This window comes from Lepus europaeus, chromosome 12 (genome assembly GCF_033115175.1).
Source record: "Lepus europaeus isolate LE1 chromosome 12, mLepTim1.pri, whole genome shotgun sequence".
NCBI classification, from domain to species: domain Eukaryota; kingdom Metazoa; phylum Chordata; class Mammalia; order Lagomorpha; family Leporidae; genus Lepus; species Lepus europaeus.
In genome coordinates this window covers 28466776-28487779 of record NC_084838.1, presented here as the reverse complement: position 1 = coordinate 28487779, position 21004 = coordinate 28466776, and the positions used below count along the sequence as shown (strand labels likewise).

The following is a 21004-nucleotide window of genomic DNA, read 5'->3' as shown; positions in this document are numbered from 1 at the left end:
CACACACAGAGGCAGAGTGAGTGAGAGAGAGGAAAAGAGAGAGAAAGTGAGAGAGAGAGAGAGAGACTCTTCCAGCCTAAGCGCTCCACCGATCATCTGCTGCCTCCCAGGTCCAGGAGCAGGAAACTGGATTAGAAGCAGAGGAGCTGGGAGCTGTGGGCGTGGCAAGAGGCATATTAACCCACTGAGTCACAGCACTCGCCCCTGTAATTTTTCTTTGTAACACGGATAATCATCTCACATATTGTTTTTGGTCAGCCAGCAGAATCCGTATTTTGCGGAACTGGTACCTCATAGGGTCTCAACACTTTTGTTCCTTCATGGAGAGTGACTGCCCCGGGCTGGAGCTACGCTGATCCGAAGCCAGGAGCCAGGAGCTTCCTCCTGGTCTCCTATGCGGGTGCAGGGCCCAAGCACTTGGGCCATCCTCCACTGCCCTCCCAGGCCACAGCAGAGAGCTGGACTGGAAGAGGAGCAACCGGGACTAGAACCGGCGCCCACAAGGGATGCCGGCGCCACAGGCAGAGGATTAGCCAAGTGATCCAAGGTGCCAGCCTTAAGAGTCATCCAAAAGCACGAGCCCCACCAGCTCTGGAAAGAACTTCTTCAAGTCTTTAACCCTCTCAGGATTTCTAAAGGCTGTACTGGGCCACCATGCCAGACCAAGCAGCTCTAGATTCCCCATAAGCATTATAGTCTACTTAGCACTAACAACGCACTGGGCCCTTCAAAAGCATCGTACGATCCCCACCATCCTCTGCCAAGTCTGCATCAGTTCTCTTACTTTCTGCCACATTCTCCCTCCGTCCCGTGCCCTCTGCAGCGTCTCCACCACGACCCCCTCAAAGCCTTTTCCCACGCCCGCAGCCTAGCTCCTTCCCTCCGGCCTGGGCTGGCTTGGCGACCCTCCCCACGGGCCGGGCTGCTGAGTGCCCAGTGGCCCACTGCAAGGCCTGCAACGATGCCGCACGCGCTGTTGGGGGGTTAAAGACGAGGGTAGGGAGGAGCGGCTGCAGACGGTCCTGCCCGAGGCGGACACCCAGGGCTCAGTTGGTGCGGGGGCACCTGACGCCCCGCGCGAGCCCTTTGGGCGGCACTGCGCAGGCGCGCGGCGCTCCTCGCCCCCTCCCTTCTTCGTGCCGCCCTTTCACCCTGGCAACGGCGGCGCGACAACGGCGCGCGCGCTGGCTGGGCGCGGACGGGCGGGGCTGGGCGGCGCCGGTGCGGGTGGAGGCTGCGGCCGCGGGTAGCGGTCTTGGCGTGTCCCACCTCCTTCCGCGTCTTCGCGCGGTTCCTCCTCGTGGGTTCGGGCCCAGCGGCTTTACCCCTCACCATGGACTCCCAGAAAGTAAGAGGGGGCGGGGAGCGCGGGGCCCCCGAGGCTGGCGGGGTGGGCGGGGCGCCCCGGCTGGGTGGGCGCGCGGTGCGCGTGGCGGGCTGGGTTGCGGCGTCGCTAGGCGAGGCCGCTTCGCCTCCCTCCGGATCCGGGGTAAAGCGGGGCCCGCAGCGGCGCGCGAGCCTCGCCCAGTGACCCGGGCTGGCCTCTGCCCTGCACCTTGTCTTGGGCCCTGGCTCAGGGAGCCCATGGTGTAGTGAGCCACTTTCTGCGGCGCCCCAGGCCCCCATTGATTTTGGGGAGGACCGATCCCTCTTCAGTCGATCAGGGAACCGCGGCGATCCCAGAATGGTGTCCCCAGGCCCTGGGGGTCAGGGGCCCAGGCTCCTTTGTACTGCCCTGGCCTCCGGTCCCCGGCCCCTGGCCGCGTTCAGGGGCAGGTCCTAGTGTTTGTTGGATGTGGGGATGGATTTGCGGTTGCCAGGACAGCGGTGTCACCCTCCTTGACCCGTTGGTGCGGCTGGTCACAGTCCCTCTGGGGTCGTGGAATGTCATACTTTCTGAACAAGTTGAGGGAGGGATGTGCAAGACTGGCCTTTTCGCTTAAGAAAATAGGGAACGTGCCCATATCTTATATAGTTAGAAGTGAATTATTAGTATTCGCTCGTAATCCCTCTATGGAAGTCAACCACGCTTTTTTCTCTTTGTTAGGTTATAGGATAATTGAAAAGTAGTACAAGAAAGAGAAAAGCAAGTGTTGAATAATGTGGCAGAGAAAAAAACCAGGACATATCTAAGAGGCCATTTTTTCCCTATTATTAGGTGGAAAGCACCGGGAAGATTTATGGAAACAGCATTTTTTATAAATTTGCCTGCAGTCACCTTTTTGAGGTGCACTGGGGGCATGAGGGAGTAGTGTAGTGTTAAAGACTGATTATTAGACTCACCAACAGAAATGCACCATTTCATTGTTATGTGTTTGTCTTGAAGCCCAATTGGGGCTACTCAATTTTTGTTTCCATGACGGTTAGTAAGATATTAAAAATTACGTTTTGTGTGTTGTGAGTATGTATACATTTACAATATTTACAAATTTGCCTAAATTTGTAAAACATCACACAGCTTATTAGGGGAGAGTCATATGATACTTGAATGGATGTTAACAGAGATCAAATGAAGAGCAAAGAATTGGAGTCCAGAGACTTGTGTCCCAGGGTGATATGAAGCAAGTCACTAAACTGTGATTTATCTGTTTCCTTCTCTGTTCAGAAGAATATTTTGTAGTGTTGTTGTAAAGATCAACACATACAGTATTTTCAAGCTTACAGAAAGTACTAGAATAATCCATGTAAAGTAAAATACAGAAGCAGTGTTTTAATAAGGATCATCTTATTTTTCAGGGAATGTGCATCCCTCCCTTTTATAAGGAGTCAAGGGATGAACATTGTGACTCCTGTAGGGTCGTGCTGCCAGCCACAAGACTAAGATTGTTATCTATTGGTACTCTTTTTTTAAAAAAGAGAAAAATATTTATTTTTATTTATTTGAAAGAGCTACAAAGAGAGGTAGAGACACACAGATCTTCCGTCTTCTGGTTCACTCCCAAATGGCCACAACAGCCAGAGCTGGGCCGATCCAAAGCCACAAGCCAGGAGCTTCCTCCAGGGGCCCACATGGGTGTAGGGGCCCAGGGACTTGGGCCATCTTCCACTGCTTTCCAAGGTTCTTAAGCAGTGAGCTGTATTGAAAGTGGAACAGCTAGGACTTGAACCAATGCCAGTAAGGGATGTTGGCACCTCAGGTCAGGCTTTAACCTGCTGTGCCACAGTGCAAGCCTCTAGTTCTCCTTTCAAATGATGTTGTATTTGAGTACTTGGAGGGTACTATGTGCAGTTTTCCCAGAGATCGTGTTGGTATTATAGTGTATCTTACTAGCGATAACTTTGAGAATCAAATTTTCAGTATTAGAAAACATGTTGGGGGGCCAGCTCTGTGGCATAGGCCTGGCTGCTGCACTTCTGATCCAGCTCTCTGCTGTGGCCTGGGAAGGCAGTGGAGGATGGCCCAAGACCTTGGGACCCTGTTCCTGCATGGGAGACCCGGAAGAAGCTCCTGGCTCCTGGCTTTGGATCGGCTCAGCTCTAGCTGTTGCGGCCATCTGAGGAGCGAACCAGTGAATGGAATACCTCTCTCTCTCTGCCTCTCCTTCTTTCTCTGTGTAACTCTGACTTTCAAGTAAATAAATCTTTAAAAAAAAAAAAAAGAAAGAAAGAAAGAAAGAAAAGAAAACATGTTGAACTTAATTGGTAGAAATAATCTTTCTAGTAAAAAAGTTTATAACTGAAGATGAATATCTGGTGTTAATGCTAACAGCCAAGTTAGTATTCTGAATTTGAACTTCCTTTTTTCATAAATTACTACATAATCAAGTATCTGCCTCAAATAGTAGTGAGCTAAACAGGGTATTTGCCTCTCTTTAAGTGAGACAGTAATGCCACCCTCCCCCCCAACTGGCAACACTCCCCATATAATTTTTAGAAACTATTTCCTGTTATAGGTTGTTAACATTAAAAATAGCTGGACTGGAACCTCAGTGTTAAGGAAAATACTTAGGTACTGCCAGTGGCAAAGGGTGAGTGAGGGTGGCCTGAATACACACCAGTTTGTAAGGCTTTGGGATTTGGGCTTTAATTTATTAAGTGGATGACTGTGGCGTCAGATCTCCAGTCCTGCTATTTATGAGCTTTGTAAACGTTAACTGTATGAGTTGGTCATTTGCTCTGTTTCTCCAATTCTTCCATCTGTAAAATAGAGATAACAGTTGCACTTACAATTATTATAAACTGTTACTGTTACTGTGAAGATTATGTTTGCTTTTAAGAAACAGTGCCTAGTGTATGTAAGTACTGTATGTTGGCTGTTATTAATTTCATAATTTCAATCTCAAGATATTTTTCTCCTTTTCTAGTCCAGTCTAGACATTTATACCTTTAAAGCATATTTTCTGCTGTTCTGTCTGTAAGAGACTATTTAAAATGGTGGCACCAAAGAATAGTTGTTAATTCCTAATTGAAAGAGGATTGGAAGTTGTGACTCATGCAATCTGACAGCAGAGGTTAAGTTAACAGGACAGTCTTACCAGAGCTTGATGGTGGATAGTCAACAAATAGATTAGCTTGACCAGCTGCTTTTTTTGTCTTTGAAAATAAGTTGGACTTCTGTGTTATTCTAGCAACAGATGCTCTGTTTGAATAGAGGAAGAAAACATAATTGCCTTGGGTATGTAAGGCATACTGTTGGATACAGAAAACCACAGTATTATCTCCTCGAAATAAACAGAAGGATTTTGTTTATATCGAGTTTCTGGGACACTTTTGTGAACAGGATGTGTTATGGATAGGTGGCTTTGTTTGATACTCAAACCTTTTGATTATGTCCTTAAGTGGTTTTAAGATAAAATCCCAAAGGTTTCTCTACCTGATGAAATGTACATGTTCAAAGAAAACATTGAAACAAGACTTTTGCACCTTTCTAGAATCTTGAAGCTTGGAATTTGATAGTTTAAGTTCACATTCACAGAGATCACTGTTTCTAGGAAAGGTGCTTATTGTAGGAATAGTAAAAGGTAAAGGAGGAGACAAAAGATCCCAGAGGAAGTAAGTCACCAAGAGTATAGAGATAACCTCTTTTTAAAATTGAATTTGGCAGTGTGAGAAAATCACAAAGACAGTGGAGAAGACCTTTTGAGAAATTTTGGCACAGGGCCTCTTTGCTTGTAAGCGGGATTATTGATGCAGCAAACATGTATTGCATGTTTGTTATAGTGATAGATATTCCGTTCCAACCTAGGGGTTGAAAATATTTTGAAGCCGATAGGTTTTTGTCTTGCCTTATTTTTGTGTGTTTTTTCCCCCCTAGTTAACACTTCTTGCCAGCTACAAGGTTCTGATAAAACCTAGTCTGGTATTGATACTTGTTAATTGATAGTTAATTGTGTTTTGAAGTAATTAATAAAAGTATTGGTACAACTAGCCTGTGAACTTTTTTACAGTGCACATATAAATTAGGAAAGTTTATTGTAGGAAAATTGGAAATATAGATAAAATAAAATAAAAGCATAATCTTTCCATTCAGAGATAAACTCTTTCAAACTTACACCTAGTCTTTTGTTATACACATGGAAGCTTAAAAAGTATAATGGTATCATGTTATATGATAGCATTGCTTTATAATTTGCCTTTCACACAGTGTTTCATGAATATTCTCCCGTGTTAATATTATTCTGTAACAATGATTTGGAAGAATATTTTTGTATGGATGTATTGCTTAATTTTATTATTCATTTACAGTGAAGCTGACCTTTTCATCTTAAAAATAATGCTGAGATGAGCATCCTTGTAGCCAAGTCTTGGCTTATACCTTTAATTATTTAGTTATAATAAATCAGTAGAAATGGGACTTCTGATTCCTTGTAGACATATCTAAAAAACAATCTCTCAATGTGTTATTGCATTATTGCTAAGTTTCCCTTCACAAGGGTTATGTCAGTTTATACTCCTACCAGCAGTACCTCACTGTACCCACATCTCCCATCACACTGCACTGCTTGTCTTCATTAGATGAGAGGAGCTCTGGCTTCCATAGGAGAATAAGAGCCTTCTTGACTTCACTAGGTGGAACAACCAGTTTATTATTACTTTTAAAAAAAGATTTATGTATTTATTTCAAAGGCATTTACAGAGAGGCTGAGAAAGAGAAAGAGAGGTATTCCATCTGCTGGTTCACTCTCCAAATGGCTGCAATTGTTGGAACTGGGCTATTTGAAACCAGGAGCCAGGAGCTTCTTCTGGGTCTCCTATGCAGGTGCAGGGGCCCAGGGACTTGGGCCACCTTCTACTGTTTTCCCAGGCCATAGGAGAGAGCTGGATTGGATATGGAGCAGCTGGGATTCAAACTGGTGCCCAAATGGGATGCTGGCACTGCAGGCGGCAGCTTTACCTACTATGCCACAGTATCGGCCCTGGAATAGCCAGTTTAAGGGCCATTGCATGTTGATGCACCTTCCCTTTCAGCCTCTGATAAGCTAATATTCCCTCACAGCCTAGATGGGAGGCTGCCTCCTGTTCTGCCTTGATACCATACAGCTAAGGTTAGGGTTGAAAGGTTGTATTGCTTTTGTGCCTACACTTTTTAAAATTACTAATTTTTTTTTTTACTAGCATTGTTTTTTTTTTTTTCTTCAGTTAATAAGCTTAAGAGACAGATTGATTGTTGGTTCAGTCTTGGTTATGTCTATTTACAGGTAGTGTTCATAGCTGTTTCTCGTAGAGAAGGTTAGGGTTCTACCAGCTAGCTATTTTATGATTGGTCAATCAGTTCACCTTGCATCACATCTGAGCACAATACAGTTGTTAATGTTGCCATAACTTTGGGCAGCTGGTAAGGTCTCTGATTGTTTAGTTTACCAGCTGGATAGGGCTTTTTGGATTTCAGCTCTTGTCACCTAAATTCAAAGGGGAAGTCTGTGGTGTGGGGTTGTATGTAAGTGGCATAATTTCTGGTGTCAGTTGGGCCTTTTCTAGGAATACCGCTTAGTGGTAAGATTGAACCTTTGCCTCTGGTTGCAGGAACCCTATGGTTATTCCATACAGTCCTCAACAGTGTAAGCAGCCTGTGGTGGTGTAAAAGCAGACTCTGGAGGCAGCCTCCTAGATTTGAGAGACAGCCAATTTATAGCTTGTGACCTAAGATAAGATCTCAAACCTTTCCTTTCTTCAGCCATAAAATGTGAAGACTAGCACTACTTTATTATTATTATTATTATTTTATTTATTTGAAAGAGTTACAGAGAAAGGTGGAGACAGAGAGAGAGGTCTTCTGTCCGCTGGTTCGCTCCCCAGGTGGCTGCAATGGCTGGAGCTGTGCCGATCTGAAGCCGGGAGCCAGGAGCTTCCTCCGGGTCTCCCACGTGGGTGCAGGAGCCCAAGGACTTGGGCCATCTTCCACTGCCTTCTCAGGCCATAGCAGAAAGCTGGATCGGAAGAGGAGCAGCCTCGACGAGAACTGGCGCCCATATGAGATGCTGGCACTTTAGGCCAGGGCTTTAACCCGATGCACTACAGTGCTGGCCCTGACAAGCACTACTTTTTAATCTGTTGTGATGGTTAAAAAAGATAGTCCATATTAATAGTGTAGCACATTACCTGGCACATGTAAAATGCTTAATGACTAGTAAATGAATTGATTGTGATAATAGTTTGACCTCCTTAAATTAGATCAGTTAGTGGTGTTTTGAGGTGGTTCTAGATTTGTGTACTTCAGCTGTCTGGAATACTAATGTGGAATCTGACTCGTGTGAGTGAATGCTGATAGGAAACCCATATGTTAGATGTTTCTCTAATTATAATGACATCAATGTTGATGTCCTCTGAGTCAGGGTGTAATAGTTAAACCTGTGTATCATAGTTTTCTTCCACTGGTTCTAAAAACAAGTTTATGCCTCGTAACTTCAGGGGTTGTGCTGGATAATTTCCAGTTAAGTAGCCCAAGTTGACAGTTTTCTTGTTAGATATAACAAAATTAAGACTCATGTTTGAATTTGATATTTTCATGTGTGTTGTAGGCTAACCCCAGAATTATCCTTTGCCATTTCAAAATGCTGAACGTCAGCATATTGTCAAACTTGATACTCCTGTAGAATAATAGCTGTTTTCTCTTGTCCTTGCATCTAACAGAATAATAACCTGTTTGGTCAATTCTAGTTTGTTTGCTTTTTTTTTTTCTCTAATCTTGAAATAAAATCTTAGTCCTTTCAGTGCCCTTAGATGTCTGATTGCCTCTTCATGAACCTTTGGTGTCTACTTTATGTTTGTAATAGTTGAGAGCACAGATTCAGAAATCAAACCACCTTTGTTTGAATCCCAACTCTGCAACATATAGTGCTGAAATTCTGGGCAAGTTAGTTAACATTGCCATGACTCAGTTTCCTTGTTGGAAACTGGGGATAATAATAGTATCTTACTTCACAGGATTCTTGAAAGGATTAGATGAATTAGTCCTGTGTAAGGAGTTTAAGATAGCTCATGGTCCTTAAACAGTATAAAAGTGGTAGTTACTGTTTTTGTTGTTTTTTGCTGACAGCCTGTTGATTACACTTTTACTCCTCAAGATTGATAGTGATTATAAGCATAATTCTAAACTACCCTTCTTTGAAGAGAGAACTTAATGTTTCATTTATAAAACATTCTGTGGGAGTGGTTGCAGGTATGCTTGCTTGGGGTATATGGGACCCTTTTTCTTGTTGGTGTAGCAGCTCCTTAGTCTAAATTTGTAGTCAAGTAAGTGAGAGGTTTAGTCCTAATGAAGTCGTTTTTGACGTCCTGGTGATTGTGCTGCATGAGCAGACGGTGGCTGAGATTGCCTATGCACGCTTCCCCTGGAGTCATATGTCCTATGCGTTTTATTAGGATTCAGCTCCGCTGACCATTGTCAGAGCATATCTTCAGAGCTGCATAGCCTAAAAGTTTCAGTTATGACTACCTGAAGTCTTGCAAAATACAAATAGCTAGATTTAGATAATTTATATCACCGTATTCATCTCTGTGTTCTAGAACTTTATCTGTCAGTGGAAAGTAATGGGAGACTTGAGATCTGATAGGAAATTGGAGATCCTTATTGGCATCTTTTCAGAATGATGAATCTCATGGGGCAGATGAAAATTGTCATCGTCATGGGTACCTCCTTCACCTATGAAGGTTTGATAATAGAAATATAACAAATACCACAATGAGCTCATCCAATAAGTGCTTTTTCAGGACTTGTTTTAACTGTGCATTATATATCTATTTTAAAATAATGGATATAGGCAGAGGAACTGATAAATGTGAAGGCTCTCAGGTGGGAAGCAAAACTTATTACAGAAACTCACAACAGGCTAACGGCAGATGAAATACAGAGAGAGAGAAGTCTGTTGTGAAATGAAATAGGCAAGGTATGCAATTAACAGCTCATACAGGGTCTTATAGGTCATATTAAAGATTATCAGTTTTGGCCGGCACCGTGGCTCAACAGGCTAATCCTCCACCTAGCGGCACCGGCACACCAGGTTCTAGTCCCGGTCAGGGTGCCGGATTCTGTCCCAGTTGCCCCTCTTCCAGGCCAGCTCTCTGCTATGGCCCGGGAGTGCAGTGGAGGATGGCCCAAGTGCTTGGGCCCTGCACCCCATGGGAGACCAGGAGAAGCACCTGGCTCCTGCCATCGGATCAGCGTGGTGCGCCGGCCGCAGCGGCCATTGGAGGGTGAACCAACGGCAAAGGAAGACCTTTCTCTCTGTCTCTTTCTCTCTCTCACTGTCCACTCTGCCTGTCAAAAAAAAAAAAAAAAAAAAAAAAAAAAGATTATCAGTTTTATTCAAGGAGTAGTGGGAAGCCCTGAAGAATATAGATCAGGAAGAGTGACTGTCATACTGCCCCAGCTACTGTATAGGTAATTGACTACTGGGGAGAAATAATGTAATAGAGACAAGTTAAGAAGTTTTGCTATAGTTTAAGTTGAGACAGGGTATTGACTTGTACTAAGAAAAAAGTCGGCTTTCACCGTGGCTTAACAGGCTAATCCTCCGCCTTGCGGCGCCGGCACACCGGGTTCTAATCCCGGTTGGGGCGCCGGATTCTGTCCCGGTTGCCCCTCTTCCAGGCCAGCTCTCTGCTATGGCCTGGGAGTGCAGTGAAGGATAGCCCAAGTCCTTGGGCCCTGCACCCGCAATGGAGACCAGGAGAAGCACCTGGCTCCTGGCTTCAGATCAGCGAGATGCGCCGGCCACAGCGGCCATTGGAGGGTGAACCAACAGCAAAAAGGAAGACCTTTCTCTCTGTCTCTCTCACTGTCCACTCTGCCTGTCCAAAAAAAAAAAAGAAAAAAGAAAACAGTCAGTAATTTCAAAACTATTTAGAAGACAAAATTTACAGAACTCTGTGATTACATGCAGAGCACAGATCAGAGGACAGGAAATGATAGCTTTCTGGCTTTGCAGCTGGTAGTGCACTTTGCAGAGCCACAACACTGGAGAATGGCTGAAGTTTACAGGGGAAGGTTATGACATATGTTGACTTTTGAAGGGTTTGTGAGACATCTAAGTGGGAGATTTCAAGTAGGTAGTTGTATTAAAATGGTCTAGAGCTTGGAAGAGAGAAGCCTCTGTCTAATGACAATGTATCTGATGGTACTCTGTCAACAGCTTTTATCACATTCATTGAGACCTCTTTCTCAACTTTATTAATTACTTGGGCTTCAGTTATAAAAGCCATTGCTTAAATTTAGAGGCCCTGGAGTAACAGAGTGAGGTAGAAAACTCATTGTATTATAGTATATTTTAGTTCTGTTTTATTCTGTTTCTGAATACAAAATATGAAGAGATCTATTCTAATATGTTGCCTGCCATACTTGAAAACACTTTTAAAAACCTGCTAGATTGATATCTATTCAACTAATATCCCCTTGCATGCCTTGTGTTGTCATTATGTAAAACTCTTCCTGGATTCCTACAGTCTTAGAGAAAGCATCTTCATGTCTCATCTGCAAACCAGGGTTAAATTTCAGACCTAGCTCATGTATTCCTAATCCTTTTGTTTTTGTATGCTTTGGTGTTGGTGATAGTTTGTCTTAGAGATATTATATTTGTAATTTGCTTTCCAGTTCCACTGAGCTCCAAGTTCTTTAGTTACTTTTATCTTCATGCCATTTCTGCCCTATGTATGACCATTCCCTATCCTTGTGAGGGCCATAATGGTTGAAACTGTAGTCCTCTTCATAATGTATTTCTCAGTGTCCCCCACCCTCAAACTTTCACTATTTTAGAATAATAATTATGAGCTCTTGGTTGCAGTTGCTTCTCCTCTCCACAACAGTTTAAGAAAATTCTGAGCTTCTGGAGTCCTGCCTCAGCATACTGGTCTTGGGGACCTTAGAGGACTCTGCCCTTTTGCATCGTTAAGCTGAGAAAAGCACTTTATCAGGGCTGGCGCTGTGGAACAGCGGCTTCAGCTATGGCCTGCAGTGTAGGCATCCCATACGGGTGCTGGTTCAAGTCCTGGCTGCTGCACTTCTCATCTAACCCCTTGCTAATGCTCCTGGGAAAGCAGTGGATGGTGGCCCAAGTCCCTGGGACCCCAGTTGGAGACCAAGAAGAAGCTCCTGGCTCCTGGTTCCTGGCTTCAGCCTGGCCTGGCCCAGACCTGGCCATTGCAGCCATTTTGGGGGTGAACCAGTGGATGGGAGATCTTTCTCTGTCTTTCTTTCTCTCTCTCTGTCACTCTGCCTTTCAAATAAATGAATAAATCTTAAAAAAAAAAAAAGAAAAGAAAAGCACTTTATCTGCATTGGCTGCAGGGTCACATTGTTTGCTTTGGGTTTCTGATTCTTAGTGATCTGGGTGGTTGCTTTCTTCAGCAGCCAGGTTTGTAATGTGTTTGTTAGCTTGTAAGTGGCGTTCAATGCTAGGGCTCTAAAGCCTTCCACAGCTGGATTGTCTGTTCTCATGGTATTTCAGTGGTGTACAAAGGTATTTCAAAAAGTTCAGAGAAAAATAGGGTTAAAAGATGTTTATTTTGGTGCAAGAAATTTTGAAATCTACTAATAGCTTTTCTGTAGTATACATTTTCTTTCTCGTTTTTCTTTTTAAAAGATTATTTATTTAAAAGGCAGAGTTAGAGAGAGGCAGAGGCAAAGAGAGAGAGAGAGAGGGAGAGGGGTTTTTTATCTACTGGTTCACTCCCCAGATGTTCACAGTGGCCAGAGATGCCCTGATCCGAAGCCAGGAGCCAGGATCCTTCTCCTGGTCTCCCATGTGGGTGCAAGGGTCCAAGTGCTTGAACTTGCACCCACATGGGATGCTAGCACTTCAGGCAGCAGCTTCACCCACTAGGCCACAGCGCCGGCCCCTATATTACATGTTTTCTAGAGACTTTTTGAAGATCTGTTGCATTATAGTCAAGACTCCAATGTTTTTCTTACCTAGAGTTGCAAAGTATTTCCTGAAAAATCCTCTAGGCCATTAGTCTTTGTAGCTTTACAATAAGGTAAAGCATCTTTTTTTCAGTATTTGGGCCCTTTTAGGTATGCTTGGTAGGCCTCGTACTTTATTGGAACCCCTAGTTAAAATTAAATATGAATGTTCTCTCTTCAAATAATGAATCCATGTTTTTCAAAAATACTATATTGGTTTTGAGAGACCTTTCTTTGTTTTCCCAACCACTTTCTGGAGAGGCATAGTATTTTTAAAGCCTTAGGCAGTGCATATAGAATATCATTCCCCCAAATACTTCAATATACACATTACAGGATTTCTTTTTAGAAATATTGCTACTGGGGCTGGTGTTGTATACAGCAGGTTGAGCCACTGCTTGTTATATTGGCATCCTATATGAACCTGGGTTTGAGTCCCACCTGTTCTACCTCCTATCCAAATCTCTGCTCATGTGCTTGGGAAAGCGCTGGAAGATGGCCCCAGTGCTTGGACCCCTGACACCCATGTGGAAGACCTAGCTGAAATTTCTGGGTCCTGGGTTAGGTCTGGCCTTGCCCAGCCACAGCAGTTGAAGGCATTTAGGGAGTGAACCAACTGATGGAAGATATTTCTCTGTGCCTGACTCTCTCTTTCTAGTTCTTGCCTTTCGAGTAAATAAAATAAGTCTAAAAAAAAAAAAAAAAAAAGAAAGAAATATTGCTACTAAAACTTCTTTGGTCAATACAAATTAGAAAGGTTCTTTTGTTCTATGATAATAGCAGAATTTTAAATGAATTAAAAGATGATGGTAAAGATTAACTGTAACCTAAGGGTGTAATTTTTTGGAGGTATGGGACAATACCATGCAGAATGGACAACATTATCCTGATTGTTCTTTAAGTTTATATAATTTACATGTTAGCTGTACTTATATGGTCTTGTTTTTGTCAGCTGTCTACCTTTATATGGATGTTGGCATTCTGTGATCCCCAGAATGTCTTCTCTAACCAAAATCATCAGTGAGCAGTACAGATTTTACAGAGAAAAAGTTTATTCAATTTGCTGTGATAAATATCCTGAAGAGTGTTGCTCATGCGCTAATTTTTTTGTGAGTTGGTAGCTTTATAATATATTATTATTTCTGTTTAAAGATGCAATATTTAACACAGCAGACTCAGAAGAATGACAGATGCCCTGAACAGCACTGTGGCCTCAGAATCAGCCCTTAAGGCATTCAGATCTGGCTACAAAGCCCATGATAGTATCTCAGGCATAGAAAGCCAAGACACTGTGGCAAAAAAATGACCTAAATGAAAGATCTCTGTGAGTGAGATCCCAGTGGAAAGAAGGGGTCATCAAAGAAGGAGATACCTTTCTCTGAAGGAGGGGAGAGCGTCCACTTTAACTATGGCCTTGTCTAAATAAGGTCGGAGTTTGTGAACTCAAGAGGCTTCTATAGCCTTGGCAGCTCATGACAAGAGCCTCGGGTGATTACTGACATCATAAATATGATTGTCAATTTTTATTTTTTAAAATTTTTTTGTGATTTCACTACCACAATTGATTTTTATTTATATACTCAGTATTTCTGATGAAATATACTCTTACATATGTATATGCTTTAAATATACACATGTAGATTTAGAAAATAAAATCCTTACTATCAACAAACACAATATTGTATCTAGATTTTTAAAATCAACCTTTTAATATGAGCATTTCCCTATGTCAATTTTTAAATCAACAACAGGAGTCACTGTGCACTTGCTCCCCATGTAGGACCTCTGTCCTTAATATGTTGTACTATGAGAATTAACTGTAAAAATAGTCTTCAAACAGTACTTTATACTTTGTGTGTCTGTGTGGGTGCAAACTGTTGAAATCTTTACTTAGCATAGGGTTGATCTTCTGTATTTAAAGATAATAAAAAATGAATCTTAATGAAGAATGGGATGGGAGAGGGAGTAGGAGATGGGTTGGTTTGCGTGTGGGAGGGTGGTTATGGGGAGAAGGACCGCTATAATCCGAAAGCTGTACTTTCACAATTTATATTATATTTAAAAATTTTCTATTTAAAAAAAGGCAATATTTATGGGCCGGCGTTGTGGTATGGTGGGTATAGCTGCCACCTGCAGTGCCAGCATCCCCTATGGACACTGGTTCAAGTCCCAGCTGTTCCACTTCTGATGTAGCTCTCTGCTATGGCCTTGGAAAACAGTATAAGATGGCACAAATACTTTGGGCCCTTATACCCATGTGGAAGACCAAGAGGAAGCTCCTGGCTCTTGGCTTTGGATCGGCTCAGCCCTGGCTGTTGCAGCCATCAGAGGAGTGAACCAGCGGATGGAAGACCTCTCTTTCTCTGCCTTTCCTTCTCTCTCTGTGTAACTCTTTCAAATAAATAAATAAATAAATCTTTTTTTAAAAAAAGGCAATATTTAGCCGGCGCCGCGGCTCACTAGGCTAATCCTCCGCCTTGCAGCGCCGGCACACCGGGTTCTAGTCCCGGTCGGGGCACCGGTCCTGTCCCGGATGCCCCTCTTCCAGGCCAGCTGTCTGCTGTGGCCAGGGAGGGCAGTGGAGGATGGCCCAAGTACTTGGGCCCTGCACCCCCATGGGAGACCAGGAGAAGCACCTGGCTCCTGCCATCGGATCAGCGCGGTGCGCCAGCCGCAGCGCGCCAACCGCGGCGGCCACTGGAGGGTGAACCAACGACAAAGGAAGACCTTTCTCTCTTTCTCTCTCTCTCCCTGTCCACTCTGCCTGTCAAAAAAATAAATAAATAAAAAGGCAATATTTATATAAATAACAACTGAGAAATTAATGAAATTCTGATAAAGGAACTTGGTTGTAGCATTTTAACTTATATTTGCATATAGCTATTGTCATTCAAGAATTTGATGTAACATAAGCACATTAAGAAATTCTGGTTGTCCAAGAAAAAAGTTCAGAAATCTTTTAGTTTGCTTATTTTTAACTTCAAATGAATAAGATCAGTAGAGTATATCTTGTTTACCTCGACTGTTAGATATTTATAGACTGAATGAATACAGTCCTTTAATTCTATTGTCTAGTATGGTAGCTCCTAGGCATAAGTGGATTTTGAGCACTTGAAATATAACTAATTTGAATTGAGATAGGCTGTTAAGTGTAACTGGAGTTTGAAGACTTAGCACCCCTCACCTCCCAACAGTAACTCAATAATTATTAAATTAATATAAAGTCATATTAATTCATATGAAGTCATATTCATATGAATATGAAGTAACTTAATAATTATTAAATTAATATGAAGTCATATTTTAGATTTATTAGGTTAAATAAAACAGTGAAATTAATGTCACCTATTTCTCTTTTACTTTTTTTTGATGTGCCTACTATTGGCTCATAGTATATGTCTATTGGACAGTGCTACTCTAAGGAGGAGAACATTGCAGTTGGTAAAGGCTGTATTCTGACTTCTGACATCACTGTTAGACCAGAGGCAATTGACTTTGAGCAGGTAGGTAGCTCTTGAAGATACAGAGGATTAGCTGGAAGACCTGATAAAAATTAGAGTGTTTACATGTCTTTAACTAAATTCAGTAAGTAACATAAGTTTTAAAAAGGTAGAATTCTCATTAAACTCTTTGGAACTCAGAGCTTTACCTAGCTGGGGCAACGTGTTAGAGTTATCTCCAGAGTTTTTGCTACAGAAGTCCTTGAATATAAAGTTTTCTACTAAAGTTAGGCCAACAAACATAGAAAAATGTGGAAAGCAATTTTGTGCTAGGGAGTTTTTTTTTTTTTTTTTTGGCTGTAAACTAAATCTTCCATTTTTGTATACTAGTGTTTCAGTTTTTTTGTGTGTGTGAAATTTTCTTCAATTTTTGTTGAATTCATATATATTTTGATGGTTGAAAATCTGTTATTGAGCTCGATCCTTTTTTTATGGAATAAGATCTCTTTCAGAATGTCCCCTTAATCCTCTGGTAAAATATTACAATTTTTACCCAGAAGTTCACTGAATGTGCCTAACAGCAGACAGAGCTTAAGCTCAAGCTGTGATTCTCTACATGACATTTTCTATGTCACTGAAAAGTATTGGCAAACTAAATGTTTAAAGAATATATATCTGTTGTCTGGGTCTGCCAGATGTGGGCTAATTGATTGCATTTAGAGTGTTAAAGTGGTTAAGAGTGTGGTCTTTGGAGAGACACTGAGCATGACACTGAATAGCAGTGTCACTGTGGGCAACTGTTAAATCTCCATTTTCTTATCTGTATGGTAAGGTTGTGACCCAGCCATTAGTAGGAGTAGAAGGGGAATGCAGATACAGTCCATTAAACAGAAAGAGCCAAATCTTACTAAGTGAAGACTACCATAAACAGTCTTTAAGTTGTACAGAACTTTTTTTTTTTAACCACCATTATGTGGCTGTTAAACACAAATAAAACCTATCTTGGATGTGTGTTTGGAAAACTCGTCTTTCTTAGATCCTCTGATCTCCTTTTTACATCTTAGTTTATTGTAACTAAACTAAAACACTTAAATATATTTTTAATTTTTACAAATAAAATGTTGATGAATTTCAGTGTCTCCTTATTTTGTTGCCTGTATTCTGATGCTATATTAAAAGTTCCCATTTATTTTTGTAAGATTTAAGGATTTGATGCTATTCTATTGTCATGACTTTATGACCTATTGCTATAATACTGGTTATTTTAAAGTTTATTTTCAGTATGAGATTATTATAGTGATTAAGTTGTATACTGGGAATAAGAGGATTTGAAATAGTAGAAATGCCTACCTTGTCTTTTGTAATCATAGACCTTTGCACATTTGAACAAGAAGCTTTATATTACTGTAACTTATTATTCAGTATACTCTTACGTAATAAAAATTTGTTTAGACAATGATTCTTTCGAGGTTTGTAACTCCATTTTACTGTTATTTTAAATCTTAGGAAGCTCTGCAAAGGATCATTTCAACTCTGGCAAATAAAAATGATGAAATACAGAACTTTATTGATACTCTAAATCATACACTAAAAGGAGTTCAGGTATGAACCTTTTTTCTTAAAAATTTGTATAAAATTGTTGAGTCAGATACAAAGTGTGGATATACTTCATAAACTGATGGAGGTGAGTAGGGTTTTAAAATGATTAAATAAAGTAAAAATGCTTTCTTTGCGATTCCCTCATTCTCACTGGAAAAGTCAAATGGAAAGGAAGAAGGAAAAGGCTGAAATAGTAGAGACTATTATAGTACTCATTTTTGTCCATTTGATGTTTTTCTTTTCTAATTTCGATTGAGAGAAAATTATATCCTTTCAGAAGTACTGGGAAATAAAAAGCTTCTGTTACAGTAAATAGTGGAAGGAAAATGTAGATGGTAAAAGGTCTACTTACAAAAGTGGATGAAAATAAAACATAAAACTCAAAAGTGCCCAGTGAGGAAGGAGAGAAATACTCAAGGAAATGGTTGCAAGTTCAGGCAGATAATCCATACTGTGAGTAATTAAATGTTGTTTTGGAAGGCAGCTCAAGATCATCTGATGATTTCCTAGAAGCATACAATCTACTAATACTGAATAGACCAAGAATGAGAAAAGAAATCGAATTGAATCACTAATAAAAAGTTTCCCATCAAAGAAAAGCCTAGGACTTGATGGCTTCGCTCCTGAGTTCTGTCAAACATTTAAAGAATTAATACCAGTCCTTCTCCAACTCTTCTAAAACTTGAAGAGCCAGAGCAGGGCACTACAAGGAGAGAAAAATATAGGCCTGTTTTGCTGATAAACATAGATGCAAAATCCTCAAGAAAATACTATCCAAATGAATAGAGCAGAATGTTAAATAGATCGTTTACTATGATCAAGTGGGATTTATCTCTAGCATTCAAGGACAGTTCAACATATGTAATGAAAAAAATGTGATATACTATGTTAACCAAATGAATGTCACATGATCATCTCAGATGCAGAAAAAGGATTTGATGAAATTCAGTATCCTTTCACTATTAAAACTCTCAAAAATAAGGAATAGAAGAAATGTGTCTCAACACAAAAAAGCCACACATGAAAAACCCACAGCTAACATTGTACTCAGTGGTGAAAGTTGAAAGCTTTTCTTCTCAAAGCAGAAGGAAGTCAAGGATGCTCACTCTTGCCATTTCTGTTCCAGAGCAATTAGGCAAGAAAAGAAATTAAAGATAATCAAATAGAAAAGAAAGAGATGAAATTGTCTGCAGATGACATGATTTGATATATAGAAAACTATTACAGCCCCTACCAAAATCCTGTTAGAACTGATAAATGAATTCAGTAAAGTGGCAAGATACAGAACCTCACAAAAGTCAGTAGCATTCTGTACATGAAAATGAACCACTTAAAAAAATTAGGGAAATAATTTCATATCCTATAGCATACACACATACGCACACATACACATACACATTTAAGAAGTTAAAGATATATATGTTGAAACAAAGCATTCGGCCGGCGCCGTGGCTTAACAGGCTAATCCTCCGCCTTGTGGCGCCGGCACACCGGGTTCTAGTCCCAGTCGGGGCGCCGGATTCTGTCCCGGTTGCCCCTCTTCCAGGCCAGCTCTCTGCTATGGCCCAGGAAGGCAGTGGAGGATGGCCCAAGTCCTTGGGCCCTGCACCCGCAATGGAGACCAGGAGAAGCACCTGGCTCCTGGCTTCGGATCAGCGAGATGCGCCGGCCGCAGCGGCCATTGGAGGGTGAACCAACGGCAAAAAGGAAGACCTTTCTCTCTGTGTCTCTCTCACTATCCACTCTGCCTGTCAAAAAAAAAAAAAAAAAAAAAAAAGAAACAAAGCATTGATGAAAGAAATTGAAGAAGACATAACAAATGGAAATATATCTCATGTTCATGGATTATAATAAATATTGTTAAAATGTCCATACTACCCAAAGCAATGTATAAATTTCAGTGCAATTCCTATCAGAATTCCAATGTCATTTTTTGTATAAATACAAAAAGAACTCTAAAACCTGTATGGACCAACAAGAGATCCCCAATGTCTAAAAGAATCTTGAGCAAAAGGAACAAAGCTGAAGGCATCACATTTCCTGATGTCAAATATATTATGAAGCTACTTCAATTAATAGGACATGGTACTGGAATAAAAACAAGCATATTGGGGCCGGCGCTGTGGTGTAGTGCATAAAGCTGCCGCCTGAAGTTCTGGCATCCCATATGGGCGCTGGTTTGAGACCCAGGTGCTCTTCTGATCCAGCTACCAGCTATGGCCTGGGAAAGCAGTGTAATATGGCTCAAGTCCTTAGGCCCCTGTACCTGCGTGAGAGACCCGGAAGAAGCTCCTGCTTCCTGGCTTTGGATCGGCGCAGCTATAGCCATTGCAGCCATCTGGGGAATGAGCCAGTGAATGGAAGACCTCTCTTTCTTGGCCTCTGCTTCTCTGTAACTCTGCCTTTCAAATAAATAAATAAATCTTTTTTAAAAAATTAAAAAACAAAAACAAAAACATTGACTGGCACAGAATAGAGATTCCAAAAATAAATTTGTACACCTATAGCCATTTTATTTTCAGCCGAGGTACTAGAACATACCTTGGTGAAACGACAGTATCTTCTTCTTCCTTTTTTTTTTTTTTTTTTTTGACAGGCAGAGTGGACAGTGAGAGAGACAGACAGAGAGAAATGTCTTCCTTTGCCGTTGGTTCACCCTCCAATGGCCGCCATGGCCGGCACGCTGCGGCCGGTGCACTGCGCCAATCTGAAGGCAGGAGCCAGGTGCTTCTCCTGGTCTCCCATGGGGTGCATGGCCCAAGCACTTGGGCCATCCTCCACTGCACTCCCGGGCCATAGCAGAGAGCTGGCTTGGAAGAGGGGCAACCGAGACAGAATCCTGTGCCCCCACTGGGACTAGAACCTAGTGTGTCGGTGCCACTAGGCGGAGGATTAGCCTGTTGAGCCACAGCACCGGCCGACAGTATCTTCTATAAAAGGTGTTGGGGAAACTGGATATCCATATGCAGAAGAATGAAACTAGACCTCTCTCTCTTGCCATGTTATAAAAAATAACTCAAAATGAATCAAAGATTTACTTTTATGCCTTGAAACTGTATAAGTATTAGAAGAAAACTTAAGGGAAAAGCTTCAGAGCTAGGACTCCAGAAAACAAAACTAGACAAATGAGATTGCATCAAACTAAAAAAAATATTGTGACTAGTAAAGGCAGCAAACAACAGAGTGAAGAAACAATCCATGGACAGGGATAAATTATTTGCAAACCATATACCTGATAAGAAACTAATATCCAAAATATATAAAGAATTCAACTCAAGGGCAAGAAAACAGATAATTTAAAAAGTGTGTAAAAGACCTGAACAGGTATTCACCATAAAAAGACATTTGAATGGCCAACTGATATGGGAAAAATGCTCAACATCTCTAATAGGGAACTGTAGTTTAAAATCACAATGATAAGGCTGGCGCCCTGGCTCACTAGGCTAATCCTCCGCCTGCGGCGCCGGCGCCCTGGATTCTAGTCCCGGTTGGGGCACAGGATTCTGTCTTGGTTGCTCTTCTTCCAGTCCAGCTCTCTGCTGTGGCCTGGAGGGCAGTGAAGGATGGCCCAGGTCCTTGGGCCCTGCACCCGCATGGGAGACCAGTAGAAACACCTGGCTCCTGGCTT

General features: G+C 41.8%; 1 protein-coding gene across 4 annotated transcripts in view; it reads left to right on the top strand.

Moving 5' to 3' along the window:
• The first annotated feature begins 1230 nt into the window (after positions 1-1230).
• Positions 1231-21004, top strand: part of FSD1L (fibronectin type III and SPRY domain containing 1 like) — a 94200-nt gene continuing 74426 nt past the window's right edge. For 3 of the 4 annotated variants that reach the window (XM_062207830.1, XM_062207829.1, XM_062207831.1), the window contains exons 1-2: positions 1231-1348; positions 17284-17379. In XM_062207830.1, the coding sequence (XP_062063814.1) occupies positions 1334-1348; positions 17284-17379 (111 nt within the window). In that variant the 5' untranslated portion in view covers positions 1231-1333. The remainder of the gene's footprint in view (positions 1349-17283; positions 17380-21004) is intronic. The other variant, XM_062207832.1, reaches the window with a different exon arrangement.